The 14816-nt window shown below is 41.0% G+C and overlaps 1 protein-coding gene across 2 annotated transcripts in view; it reads right to left on the bottom strand.

The window, feature by feature from the left end:
- Positions 1–12360, bottom strand: part of SUCLG2 (succinate-CoA ligase GDP-forming subunit beta) — a 103003-nt gene extending 90643 nt beyond the window's left edge. Inside the window, exon 1 of one of the 2 annotated variants that reach the window (XM_064724218.1) lies at positions 10278–12360. In XM_064724218.1, the coding sequence (XP_064580288.1) occupies positions 10278–10511 (234 nt within the window). In that variant the 5' untranslated portion in view covers positions 10512–12360. Of the gene's footprint in view, positions 1–6502; positions 6605–10277 lie in introns of those variants that run through there. The other variant, XM_064724219.1, reaches the window with a different exon arrangement.
- Positions 12361–14816: the final 2456 nt, after the last annotated feature.

Raw genomic sequence — 14816 nt, 5'->3', positions numbered from 1 at the left:
TTGCTCACTAGCTGCACTGCCAACTTTCCAAGGTAATTGAATCTAAAAATATGTGGCTCTAGTAAAGGTTTTTCACATTAAAATTAAAATGCCACCATTACTGGGGGGGTTTATACATTTCATTCACTACCTACTGCCTCAAAATTAATTCATTAATAAATATATGAAATATTCATGAGGATTTACCTCTTCCATCTTTAAAACAATATTCCCTTCCACTAAAAGATATATTAAACTGCAATGACATATTAATATTTATTAGGAAACATATATTGATACCTCAACATCCCTTTTTATTTTTGACTCAGTGCTTTCTTTTCTCTCTCAGTGGTAGAATCCCTCAGCTGGGAAAGTGGAACATCAGGAGTGTCCCCATCAGTTCTGAAGTGGCTGGATGCTGGGGAGGCTTTCTTTGCTTTATTTATCTCTTTCACTAAAGCACACCTAAATTTTTCCACAGTAGCTCTAATAGCAAACAGCACAATTTTGCTGTGCTTTACCAAATACCACAGAAACAGAAGAGGATTTCAGAGGACAGCACCCATCTCGTTCACAATTCTGAAATTTAGATTACCAAACCATATAGACTGGATTAAGAAAACAGAAGAGTGTGTATTCATTAACCTTTCCCTTTAAACAAAACCATAGCAATATGCACATGAAAACCACAAAGTTTTAGAAATATCTCAGTTATGTCTTGTGTATTTCACAGTATTGCAGATGAAATTGTAAGGATAGTAAATGTACTCAGCGTGGAAGTGGGACTGAAAATCCTGATTGCATTCTTAACAACTCTCCTGAATCTCCCTTACCAATTCTCCTGAATTTTCCTGCTTGCTGTCTACTGCAAAAACCCTTTTTTACCTCAAGGGTTTCTGAATGCCTGCCCTACTGTGTTCTTTTGACTTGATCTTGTGCCCCTCCTTGTCCTTCCAGAATCAGTCTGATTGCAAACTGATTATCCCAGGCTTTACCTCTGCCCTCTCCTGAGCATAGTGAGTGTGGAGTGATGTTCTTCCACTGCAGAGTTTGGTCATTAGCTCCAGAAAACACAAATGAAATTACACAATCCTCTTCCAATGTGCTTTTATATCTTCCAATGTGCCTATATATGTACAAACTCAGCTTTCTGATTTATCCTTCTGTTTACTTCTCATGCAAGGAAGCAGACACAAGAATGAACTTGAAGCAAGCCCTTCACTCATTGCAGATTTAAAGTCTCCAGTAACGATTACACTTTATAGACTTATTTACAGCTTGCTTACACTCAGGGATTTTGACAGCTATTCTGTAAATACACTCTCCTACCCACTAAGCTCCATTGTAAACTACCAGGAACATGCACGGGGTCACACTTGAGCTCCTTCTGTCATTCTTATTCTCCTTATCTCACCAAACCAGAATCTGAGCCCACATCCTCGTGCTCTACAAGGCAGATCCTAGCAGCCACCACCTGGATGATCCTTTTGGGTGTCTGCATGAATGGGTTTGTGAGGACAGGTATGGGTTTGTGAGGACCACAGTCCTCAAAATTGAAAGAGAAGGTGGGAAGACTGTTCTCTTGAATAGCAAGACCTCTCTTCTCCATTTCCTACACCTTGTTCAGCAGTTGTTTCAGTCAGACTGACCTCCAAATAAAGCAGGACATCACCAAACCCCTGACAATTGCATCCTGCTGCCCACTCAGGGGAGTATTCAGGACTTTTTATGCAATCAGCAAAATAAAATTTCTGTAAATTAAGTGACAGCACCCCTGTGATCCTGAGAAGTTCTGGGGTGCATTTTGCTTAGTGTGGACAGGCTGCCTGAGCAGGGCTGAGAACACCCCAAGCCATGAACCTTCACCTGAACATTGAACCATTCACAGCTTCCAAAAACCCTCACACAGGGCAGGTTCCTCATTCTGTGGGATTACATGAAAACTGTCTGGTTCAAACAACATGCAGAAGGTCACCTCACAAACAGGATGTCACAAAACAAAGCTGGCAACCCAAACACCAAGCTGCCAATCCACCCAGAGAGGCAAACAACATCCTCTGTCCTTACTGCAGAAATTGCTGGCAAAGTATTTTTTCCTTGCATTTTTAAACCAAATTTCAGCCTAACAAAACAGAATTACATGTGCCCAAAGATCAAGCATGTCTACAGAAGCTTTACACCTCTGGAACTGATTTTCAGAGCCTTTGCTTGGGCAAAGGAAGAACATGAACTCCCAGATTCAATTTCTGCTTTTGTCAATGCTCTCACCATCAGAAGCTCTGCTTTGCATTAGTAATTAATTTTAGTCAAATTATGTTCATTTTGCTTATTTTGTACTTCAAAGCTTTAAGAGAAGGATACTTTCCTGACCTAAAAAGTAAGGCTTTGAAGTATCTGATGAAAATAAACTCACTACCATACACAACTGCATAATCAGTTGCAGAAAATACTGTAACACATTCCCTGCCTTGGCAAATGGAAGAAGATTGTTGGTGATATGCACAACACATTCAAAAAGTGAAATAAGCCATCTTCTCCACATATTTTAAGTATCTTGAGGGGAAATTTTATATTTTTGTTCTGATCATAAAAAAGTGCTTAATTTCCTAATTTTTTACAAGATTAAAGTGGTATTTTTATGCAACTATTAAGAAATGCTCTAAATAGTAAACATAACCAGAAAAAAAGCTAAAATTATTGTACCACCAAACATGAGACTAAGTAGCCACTACCAATATTTTCTTTCTTGCATGCAAATTCAGCTTTCTAAATTGTTACAAAACCCAAAGCATATTCAATGAGATTAAAAGAAATATTTCTGCATTCATATCTCAAGTAATCATATCTATCAAAGAAGTGTTTCACGCCTACCATACCCTGGAAGAATACTTTTTCGAGTGTTAGAAGTCACTGATATTTTAAGAAAAACACCAATAAAATGCCAATTTAGACAGTTTGAGCTCCATTTTTCATCACAGAGAAGGAAATATGAAACATAATCACAGCTTTTTTGTTCCAGTTCTTTAATATTGAAGCCAAATCATGATAATTTCCACACTACCTATGTCACAGAATAGGACTTTGAGCACTAAGCAACATAACACTTCCAAGCAATAAAAAAGCAAATGCCCATGGTAGTAAAATAAAGAAATACAGACAAGTACCAAGAGAAACAGTTTCAGTGCATGCCTAAGCCATGTCTGGTTTATTAAACCAGTCCAGAATGGTCTATACCAATTTCTTCCGTGGAAGCAGTAAGAAAAGACTGGTACCCATTTCCTGTTTCAGTCTGAATTGAAACTCTTGTTAACAAGTCTTTATTTTAATTAGACCATTTGATTTAGACTGACATGAAGCCAAACATTAAGAATATTTTTTCCTTCCTTTGCAGGTAATTTCTTTATTAATATTTTTCCATTGTTTATACCTAATTATATGAACTCACTCTGCTACCATTCTCAAATCTCAAAGCAAGCTTAGGACACTACAAGAAGCATCACTTCATCATCCTCAAAGACTTTGACCTAAAGCAGATTTCTACATTTCTGACTGTATGGAGGGAGAGAAAGGCAAACTTTAATCCAATGAAACTGCATTTCCAAGCCCAAAGGATCATGGCACTGGATGTTGGCAATGGGTGATGCCAACTCCAATGGTTAAGGAAATTGGGTTGTGCCCAGCCTTGTGTCTTATTGCAGCCCATGCTGTATCCAGAAATAAACAACAGCCACTGTTCTTCCCTCAGCTGCTCCCCAGAGGGAGCTGCCAGGGCCTGACCAGTTCCTGTTCCCAAATATGAGGCTCAGCAGTGTCTCCTGTTGTCAGCTCCTCACACAGCTGCATTTGGAAGTTATCAAAGCTCTCCAGAAACCTCCTGGAACTCCTGATATGTTCCCAGCTGTGCTGTCCCTCCAGGAGGACCTGGGGGGAATGAAGTCCTCCTGGTCCTTGCTGATGCAGGTGCCTGCAGCAGAAATGCACAACAGCCCTGTCAGAGATGTTGGTGCGCCCCCAAATCCTGACCTGTGGGTTCCAGCTGGGTCACCAACCCTCCCTAGATGGAGCTCCAGCACTCCAGCTGCTCTGGACTCACGTTCACTCATCTCACATCATGGTTAAACCAAGCTCTAAATAGCTGTTCCTCAACTTCCAAAATTTATGGTGTTACTTTAGACTATTTTAATCTGAGCCATTTAACTGAAAAACAAATCTAGACCGAAACTCTGCATGAAAGAATTCAATTAAATAGATTCACTGTTTCCAATGTGTTTGGAGTGACAGAATTGAAGACAGTAGAAAATTTAAGGGAAATACATTTTTATGCCATCTTCAAACCTTAGCAAGTACTATCTTGACAATAAAAGGGATATGGTTTCTTTTAATAGGCCTTTCATCTTTAATTATCATGAATAGCTCTATGTTTTACCTATACCCATCAGTGTTATGTACAACTGGCACATAGAACTCCTCCAATAATTGGAATTTCCCTGACATTTTCATACCAATACTCTGTATGAACAACTTTTTTTTTTACACAAGGCAGTAACTGCTTTCTTGGCTGACATGAAATTAGCAGATGTCAAATTAAACTGTCCTTTTGTCCACAGATCCTTCAGAGAAAGATATCAAAAGATAATGAAGTGTTCCATTAGTAATCTGTGGCTGGTTTTTAATTTGCAGTTTCATATTTTTCAGTCAAAAGTCTCAGACAAGCAGGCAAACCTAGCAAACATGATCAAAACTCTTGTTTAATTTTTCACTCCTGACAATTCTCACAAAACTTTTGCATCTCATGAAGAATTTAAGTGGACAAGAGTTAAGACATCAAAGGTAAACCACAGTACAAGTGATTTTCTCTCCTCTTGACACAAACTGAGGCTGATTCTCACAGTTTACATTGCTCAGACTCCAACCCAACCCAGACTGTGATTCTACAACACACAAATTAAAGACAAGGTAGACAGAAATTGATTTGTCACCAAGTACTACCCATGTGCAAGGTAAGTAAGCACAAATGAATAATAATGTATCACAAAACATGTTCAAAAGTCTTTTCTTAAATGAAACAGTCTTTGAGTTAAACATCCCAACCCACATTCAAGCCCAATGGGGTTGTGAGTGCCTAAAGCTTTATGATTTTGGACTCAAAGCTTCCCAACATGCAGATCATCACAGAATCAAAATAAAATTTAATTCAACTTTGGGATACAGACTCTTATATTACAGTTTAGGGAAACTCAAGAGCAATTAGAAAGAGACCAGAGAGAGTTCAGGAAGAAAAAAGCTCACGGGTAAATCAAAACAGCACCTTTTAAGCAAAACTAAACTTGCATTTATTTAATATATTTGTGCTATCAGTATAAGTTGTTTACTGAAGAATTAAAAAAGATGTTCCAATAAGTAAGTGGAAAAACAGCAAGTCTTTAAATTCCTTCACAGTTAACATTTAGCCACTAATTATACAAAACATCACCATCAGCATAATAGCACAAACAAACTCCAACACCAATCTAGGGGCTTGATTTTCATTACCACATTAAAGGATGTCTTCAGCTTGCAGTTCAGAATTGTTTTAAGTCTCACTAGTACAACAAAGAATTCAGCAGCACAGCAAAACTCCACTATTAAGGGATTTTTCACAATAGTCAGTCTTAACTCCCTCCTATTTGTTTCATATCCATTCCTGCTGTTATCTAGTTAAAATAAAATCAACAGCTACTAATCATGGATCAATGTTTAATAACCAGTTCCAAAGCTTCTGTCATATGCATTTGGACAGGTAATATGACTTCTCTGTCCTGTGTTTTATTAAAGTGCTATGGAAGAAATAAGCTGAGTCACAGATGGTTATAAACTGCTTTTAGAGTATTAGAGGAGGAAATTTCAGGAGAAAACCCTCAGAGTATGTGCTCAAAGCTACACATGATAGTCACAGTCACAAATATGCACAGAAAAATTGGACTGGCCAAGGCAATAATGAGCTGAGCTACTCACTACAGGTGTGGCCAACAAAAATTATCAATTGAGGTTAAATCACTTTGGAACAAGTGAGTTCCCAAAACAGGGAGGGAGACAACCTCATCTCTATACATTAAATGAGGACATTGCCCATTTTTGTGAAAATGAACCTTTCAAACAAGAGAAAGGATAAAATAGCAGAGAAATTAACTACTTCTAAGAAACAACTATACCCCAACTGTTTCTAAACCTTCATCTCACTTCTCTGTATTCCCAAAAGAACCTCAGCAGCTTCACACATTTCAGATAAAATCCCTACTGGCACTCATCAGCCAGATAGACCAAATGAAAGGTGACTTTAAAAAATTAAACAAAAAAAAAAAAAGAAAACTACCAAATACACTGACATTTCCAGAGAAAAACAGGAGGAAACAATCACTCAGATAACTGTAAAGAAAACACAGTTTGCCTATTGACACTTTATCTGGTTCCTCAGGAGGCAGATCAATGAAAAAAACTCACTTGCTTTTATATAAAAAAAAACTTGAACCAATGCTAAACATACCCAAGGAATGTAAGGAGTCTCTGGGTAAACTGCTTGGGAATTCAGATGGAGGGTCAGGAAGGATTTATTCAGAGCCATGTTTAAAACCACAGGTGTGGCTAATTCTCCATCTAATGTCATATTCATGAAGGCTCTCTCTTCTTACCTAATTAGCCCATCCCCTGATTATACCTCCATGAGGTAGAAAGGAAAGTAAATCAATGCAGCAAAGTGCAGCTTTTCTGCTTTCAGACAGAGCTGTGATATCTGTGTCAGAGCCAGATTGCTCCCAGGGTAGAAGTTCCACTAGCAGAAAACTAACTGGGGGAAAAAAAATTTAAAAAAAAATCACAGTCTGAGGTTATATTTATGTTTTCATTTCCTTTTTCATCTCAAAATAGCATTCAATAACCATGTGTTTAATGGAACTGCCGGGGAGGAGTGGGCCAAACATCTGCTCCACTTTGGCATTTCAGTTTTGTCTAGAGTTTGAAGAGGGCTTTCCTGTCATTTGGATGAGGTGCCTGTAGGAAAAGCTGTTTGTGAAAGTCTGTAGGCTCATGTATTTCCTGCCTCTAAATGTAAAACCTTGAAAATATAGCAAAACTGCCAACCAGGAAAAGCCAAATAGGGAAGCAGTCCAAAGAAATTTTCAAGAACATCAAAGAAGAATTCAAGAAAAAGAAGAATTCAACATTGAAGTAGCTTCTAAAGCCATGAATTGAAAAGTCTTTTTGGGTAATGTTTTGTGTCACATGGAGCATCAGCTATCACAGCTGATAGCTTCTTGGAAAAGGCAGAACTTTCTCTGTTCAACATTAATGAGGTTTTACAGATACACAAGTCTAGGAACTGAAGGCATCTGCAGTGAGCAACCTTGCAGTTCCCTATTTGTAACTTTCTATAGATTCCAGCAGATTTTATAACAGAAATCTTATTTAGTTTTATCTTCCCCTCCTTCCTTTTCTTTTTTTTTTAATATTTTCAACTCATGTGGAATCTGGATGTGTTCTGGCAGGACTGAGGCCCATTCTGAAGGCTGGGATAGGGCTCCTAATGCACCAACCAACCTGCTCACCCTATCAGAATACTGGAGAGTTACCTTAAGCACTTTTTTTTTTTTTATGATTCTGATTTAATTGTCCCTCATTTATATTCATCGCTGAATTTCACTGCATTTGAAGCTATTTTGAATACACAGCATTCTCCCAAAGGGCCCAATCCAACTCCCATTCAAATAAACAGCCTTCAATGGAGACTATTTGTTGCCAGCCAACAAGATTGAATTCTGCTGTGGTCCCTGGAGTGTTTGTCACAGCTCTTCACAAATATTGCTCCAGCAAGAGCAGGCCTGAATGCTCCTGTCCATGTGCACTGCAGACAACTCAAACCTATCTTTTATCTTCTTGAAATATTTGGTCAGATTTAAAACTCCAGCAGCACAAAGAATTCAATCTACCAAGAATATAAACAGCAAAAGGAGTAAAAGAATGTTTAACAGTTATAAAAAAGCAAAAGGATGATAAAATAATTTCATATTATAGAATCAACTACCATTTACTCCACCCCTAAAATGAAGCTACACAGGAAAATGTGTGCAGATTACAATGACAGCATATAACCAAATTTCACAGCTACAGTTTTGAAATAATAAGAAATTTTGCAACAAAGTGTAGAAACATCACTCCAACAGTAAGGCATAAGGGCTATGAGGAAAGATTCTAAATCTCACACAGGGTTACCAAAACAACAAAGTTGGAGACTGGTATTTCTTGATCACATTCACACCATATGGAAGACCCTCATCTGTGAAAGAAACACTGTGATGGGCTTTGAGGACAGGTTCATGCTAAATAAAGTAACAGTGCAACTTCTCATCTGAGCAACAGAATGAATGATAGAAATGAGAAACACCTTCAGTGGAAGGGCTCTTACTCTCAAATCCTTTATCCTATTTTGTAGCACAGAAATCCAGACTCTGGCTGATCAACTCATTTGTAGCTTAAAGTCTGAGACAGTGGAAGATTAGGAGACTGTTTAGATGGGAATTCTATTATGCAACATTGCCAAACTGAAGACCTTTATAAAGGAAAGTTGTTTGCTTTGAAGTTAGGAACTTGATTTGTTGTTATACAGTATTGATGTGGTTCTTGAAAATAGCCTACTTGGAAAACACAGATCTTGGGAGATGCTCTCAGAATCTGGCAGAGTGCAGAAACAGAATAACAAAATGTGATTTATAATACAAGCTCAACAGCTCTAGTTCAAAAATAATGCAAAAAAAAAGGAGTTGTTTTTTTTTTTTAAGTTGGCCACCTTGATATCCTAAGAATACTCCTGCAGTATCTGAGCTGATACCCAGTTATTTCAGTGGTACAATTTACAGATTGCCTCCATGCTTTGAGAGATGGCAGAATAGACCATAAGCTCCTAATTTCCACCTATTTCTCACTGCAGCACCTGGTAAAGACAGGGCTTGAAACCAACCAAAGCACCTCAACCAAAACACCTCCTAAGTTCACACCAAATGACTCTTTTCAGACAATGCTCCATACTCCAGCCTTTCCAAGCCCTACAAGAACAGGGGCATTACCTCCAAATTCCTCACTGCAGCATCAGACTCACCTAAGCCTTGATGGGAGGAACACATTTTCAACCATACAGCGCATATTCTCCAAATGTTGTGATTTACAGCATTGCCTATTCACACTAAAGAGATAAAATATGTATATATACAGATAAATGTATGTTTATAGATAACATTGTGTGTGCGTATCCACACATAAACAGTCTTCCTTAAAGAAAGGATGTGAAATGGATGTGAAATGGACGAATGCTAAATCAACAAATCAGTTTCACTGAGTTCTGTACCCAGCATTCAAAAAGGAAAGTTAGGCATAAAAGATTTCAGATTTACAACCTCCTTCAGGTTAAAAGATAAACCACACAGCCGCAGTTGTGCAACACAAGTTAAGCACCAACAGCACCCTTTACCCCCGAGCCCTGCACCTGCAGCCAGGAGCGTTCCCTGCAGCGGCACCTGCGGACAGAACTGGACACAAACACGTTTTGTTTGCTCCAGGGGATTTTGCTTCGGGGAAAACATTTATGCTCACAAGCGTGGAGCAAAGTAAGATTCTCATGTAGCTGCTGATGATGAAAAGGCAAAATAACAGAGTTGGTTGCCAAAGGCACGAGGACTGCCTAGAACGCCGTATCTCATTTCACCTCGGCACGGCTGCTGTCGAGGTGAATAATGAACTCCTGCCACATCTCAGAGAGCCCCTGAGCCCTTCCAGGACGCTCATCTACTCTTTCCCACCGCTCTGCTGAGGCTCAGGACCACCGGGAAGCCTGAGCTAGGATGGATTTCCCAGGAGAGCACAACCAGGCATGTTCACCCCGGCGTGACCTCAGCCAGCCGCACTGAACCAAACCAACGCGATGCTGCCACCGAAACGCGCTCAGACAGACGCTATCGCTCCGTGCACAGCGTCACCCAGCTCTGCTACTGAAACAATTCAGGGTTCCGGCAGGTGTGGGGGCAGCGAGGCGCTCCCGGCCAGCGTTGGTCTGCCCAGCCCTGAGCCAGCGCCGCCCCGACCCCGCAGGCGCCGGGGCTGCGGGTCGGGCGCATCCTCCGGCCCGAGCATCGCAGCCAGCGGGAGCACCAAGGTCCCTCCCGCTGCCAGACACGGCCGCGGGGAGGCTGCGAGCGGAGCCGCGGCGGCCGCGGGGCTCAGGCGGGCACGGCGAGCGGGGACGGCGGAGCGCGGGGCCGGGCCCGCTCACTCACCGGGAATCGGGCCCGCAGGCGGGCGGATCGCAGGGCCAGGTCCCGCAGCACGGCCCCCGCCTGCCCGGCCAAGGGCGCCGCCATCTTCGCCGCTGTCCCCGCCCTGCCCCGCGCCCCGGGCGGAAGCCCCGGCGGAGGCGGAGAGGGGCCGGGCGGGGCCCCGGCAGAGCCGCGAGGGGCTGCGGGAGGCCGGGACGGTGGGGTCGGCATCTTGGGGAGGGATATAGGCCCCATTGAGGGAGGGTGCGTTATCTCTCTGACTAGGAAACACTGAGAGAATTGTGCCTGTTCAGCGTCGAGAAGAGACCACCGAGAAGGGACTCCGGTAATGTGTGTAAATGCCTAAAGGTTTCTAGAAGATGGACCGGGCTCTGCTCGGTGTGCGCAGCGATGGGACAAACAGGCAATGGACGGGACTGATGCCCAGGAAGTTCTGCCTGAACATGAAGAACTTCCTCGCTGTGCACTGGAACAGATTGCATAGGGAGCGTGTGGAGCCTGCCTCGCTGGGGATGCTCCAGGGCTGCCTGGACACGATGCTGTGCCCTGTGCTCTGGGATGAGCAGGGAGGCTGGACCAGAGAGCCACTGCGGTCCCTTCCAGCCCTCCCCATGAAACTGTGTTTGAGATGAGTGTGCCCAGCACGGCCCGGTTTGGGACTGGGCCCAGGGCGGTGACCAGAGCAGGAAGGGCCCTGAGGAGAGGGCAGCACCTGGGAACGGGCAGGCAGCCATGACTGGAGTGCCTGGGGAGTGTGAGGTGCCAGCCTTGCACTGCTGGAGGCTGTTCTGACTTCTTTTTTCATGACTAAAAGGTCTTTTGGTCTTTGTTAGGAAATATCTAATTAACCCAATCTAATAAACCCTAATAAGGCCTCATGGGATCCAGCTGACTCTTCATAGGCACTTTAATCTCAACGCCATAAACCTCTCTTCTTAATCTACAGGTGAAATATGTCAGTGTCAGGTTGAACATTAGGAGGAATTTTTTCACAGAAAGAGTTGTTTGGTGTTACAATCAGCTGCCCAGGTTGTGATGGAGTCACCATCCGTGGAGGTTTTTAACAAAGGACTGGATGTGGCACTTGGTGCTGTGCTCTATTTATCAAGGTGATGATTGGTCACCGGTTAGACTTGAATATCTAAGTGGTTTATTCCAACCTAAACAATTCTGTGAAACCTGTGAGTTATTGCCAAACCTGAGACACCAAACTCAGGTCCTCTTGGGGGATGGAGCAGAAGAGCAAAGCCCATAAAGCTTCATGTCCATCACATGGACTTAAAATCTGACATGAGTTCACAGTCTGAGCAGAGGTTTCATGAAAGTGAGTCCCAGCAGCCACATTTTGAAGATTGTTCCATCCATCAGGAATGACTTAGGGGCTGGTGTAGACAGAGGTGTACCTTGTCTACAGTCTGAAACAAACTCAACAGTCGGATGGCCTGGGATTTGCAGATACAGTTGCTTTGTGACTCAGTTGAGCATTTCCTTGTCTGTTTCTGTTTAGTGCACATTTGAGATAATCCACCTATGAGTAATAGAGATTTAACCAAATAGCTCATACAAATTGTCCATTTACAATCATGGCCTGAAAAAAAATGCTAAAATTGAGCAGTGGCTGAGATACCCCTGCAATTTTACAACAGTTCATATTAAATTCACCTATATTGAAGCATGCAGAGTTAGCATTATATGGAGGCATTATTTATGCAAAGCATTATTTATTCAGTGGTTTATGATGAAATAGTTGGATAAACACTTAAATCCTCATCTTCCAGTCCAGGATGTGAGTGGGAACAAAGGAAAATGCTACTGTCAGGGCTTAGAACTTACACTCCCAAACATGTTTTTTAAAAAATCAGGACTGAAAAACTCCTTTATTGGAATTTAATCAGCAAATAAATTATATGTCTAATGGAGGAAAAAAATCTGCAATTTCATAAAAACTGAGGTGTTAGAAAAGTCTGAAATTGAACACTTTTGTCTTTGTCATGACAATTTAAGTAATGTAATATGTTTCAATAAAGAATCTGGAGATGCTATTTTTGATAGCATTGAGCAATAATGTATGGTACCAGTATTAACCCAGGTATTACTGCGTGCTTGTTCTTTCATAATATTATATACTGACTTAGGTATGATGATGGAGGAACTATAATTTCATTTTTAGTTTCATGGCTGTGGTTCAGTAAGCACAGAGTTCCCTATTCATACAGACTATTATGGCTGTCTGCATTAGGTTTATATATATAGCAGGTATATAAGCTTTCAGGTAATGTCTGTGAATTGCATGCAAGGCTATCATTTAATGCTGTGAGGAGCATTTTGACTGCTTAATATAAATAATGCAGAACCTGCTTTACTATATTTTTTTATTGTTTAGATTTAGTGGAAAACCACTGCACAGTGTGGAGTAGTCACCAAGACATATTTCTCTTTGTATCTCTGCTGCAGAACATACCTGACCTTTAAAGCATGAGGAGAAAAGATAGATTCATTGTCTTCACATCCAGTTTCCTTCTATGTATGTTTGAGCCAAAGCAAATTTAGATGAAACAGGTCTCTGAAGCAATTAGAGCAAATAAGAGCTGGAATTTTTGGATCATGGAGTACAAGATGTGTTGGTGTGTGAGAGGAGGGACAAAATATGAATTATTGTTGGGGAAAACACTTCAAATGCAGGAATTTGAGAGCAGCTGAGGAGTAGTCTCAACACACCATCCTCACAAGGAGGGGAGGGAAGTGCAAAATAAAAAGGGATAGAGGGAGAGGCTGGTATCAAAGATCATTCCTTCTAGACTTGCAGACATTCCTCCCTGTATCTCTCATGGATATGCAGCATTTGAGTGTGCTTCTGTTCTGTCTTCCCCACGATACACAAAAGGCTGGATTGTAGCTAAGTTTTTAGCTGTGGTCTATTTAATGCAAAACAACCAGTAATGGTTTTGCAATTAAGTTTATAAAAGAACATTGTGTAAGGTTTATACCTCTTTAGAAGTTATCCTTAAGGCTAAATGGTTGGTAGTGTTCAAGTGAAAACATTTAAAGACAAAAGAAATCACCTTATCACAGGTAAAGCACAATTCTAAGTGTTTTTGCAATAACATTGTATATTCATTTTCTTATCTGTGCAGATTACTTCCCAAACCGTTGGGGTTTTTTATTTTATAATGTGTTGCTCTAGCTGGGTTTTGGTGGGTTGTAGTTTCATTTCAGGGTACTGGAATCAGTGGGCTGACAGACATTTCCTCATCTGCACATTGCCTTGCAATTGTCCTTATGTTAACTGCAGAACTTGAGCTTCACATTCACATGGATTTCATAGGGAATAAGTTTACAATAAATAAGTTTATTTGACAGATACCCCACACACAGCATCCTCAAGAATAACAAGTGAAGGTAATAAAGCTGCAGCAAACTCACTAAAATAATCCCACTGTAGGTGGTTGAGGAACAGGAAACAAGATCATGGGGTGAGTCTGACAGTGCCACTGCAGAGCATGAGTCCTGATGCTCAAGCACCTCTCAGATTATGATGCTCTTCCAATCATTCACTATTTCTCATTCCCTTTCTCTTTTCAAATATTAAACCAAAAAGAAAAATATGTGGTAAATGGTAAATATACCAATGGGTGGAGGAAGGATAGCAAAGGATTAAAATAACAATGTTTGGATCTAAAAAGAAGGATGAAAATAAGGAATGAAAAATAGTGTATTAGAGTTGTAAATTATCTCCTAGGTCACCAAGTTCAGTGATTGCACACAGCCACAAATTTCCCATTAGAACATTATTGAAATGTACTGGAAGGTATCCTGGAAGGAAGCAGGATGAGGTGGTTTTGGCTTGGTAGGATCAAACATCCTGGTTTCTCTTTCTGTAGTGACATGGGAGCTCTGTGTGCTGCTGCATCCCCAGGCTGTGTTAGTAAATATCAGCCTGCCCTTTTCATTTTCAGATTGCACCTCTGCTGTACATAGTGGAACTTGTGTGTGGCTCAGAATGAAGGAACCAAGTGAAGCCTTGGAACAGCATCTTCTGCTCAATGCTGTGGGAAGCCAGGGTGCTGCATTTTAACACTGTGTGATAACTGTGACTTGAAAAGTGAAAGTGTCTAAAGCAGGGAAAACTTTAAATGACATGAAATTAAGAGAAAAAGTAGTGGAATAACCAACTTTAAAAAGATTTATAGCTGGAGAGGCAATACCAGGCATAGCAATAGTAACAATAATGCTCCACCTTTTTTGATATCTAACCACCTGACTGTGTAAAAACAGAAATTTCAGGATTTATGACATAAATAATAGGCTGAAAACAACAGAAGTGATGCATCAGTTTACAGGAGAGCTACTGCTACCTCTTGCCAGTGGCCTGCTGTATAATGAGGCAGACAGGGGAGTTCAGGTTCCTTAGCAGATATAGACTGTAGGTCTATAACACTCAGTTCCAACAATGCTGAGGACCCTGATATTGAGGGTAGAAAGACAATTTTATTGAACTTCTGTCAGAGACCATGCAGGACTGTGAATACAAAAAGTGTA

The sequence above is a fragment of the Zonotrichia leucophrys genome, chromosome 12, assembly GCF_028769735.1.
Source record: "Zonotrichia leucophrys gambelii isolate GWCS_2022_RI chromosome 12, RI_Zleu_2.0, whole genome shotgun sequence".
Classification (NCBI taxonomy): Eukaryota; Metazoa; Chordata; class Aves; order Passeriformes; family Passerellidae; genus Zonotrichia; species Zonotrichia leucophrys.
This window is presented reverse-complemented; position numbering and strand designations above follow the sequence as displayed.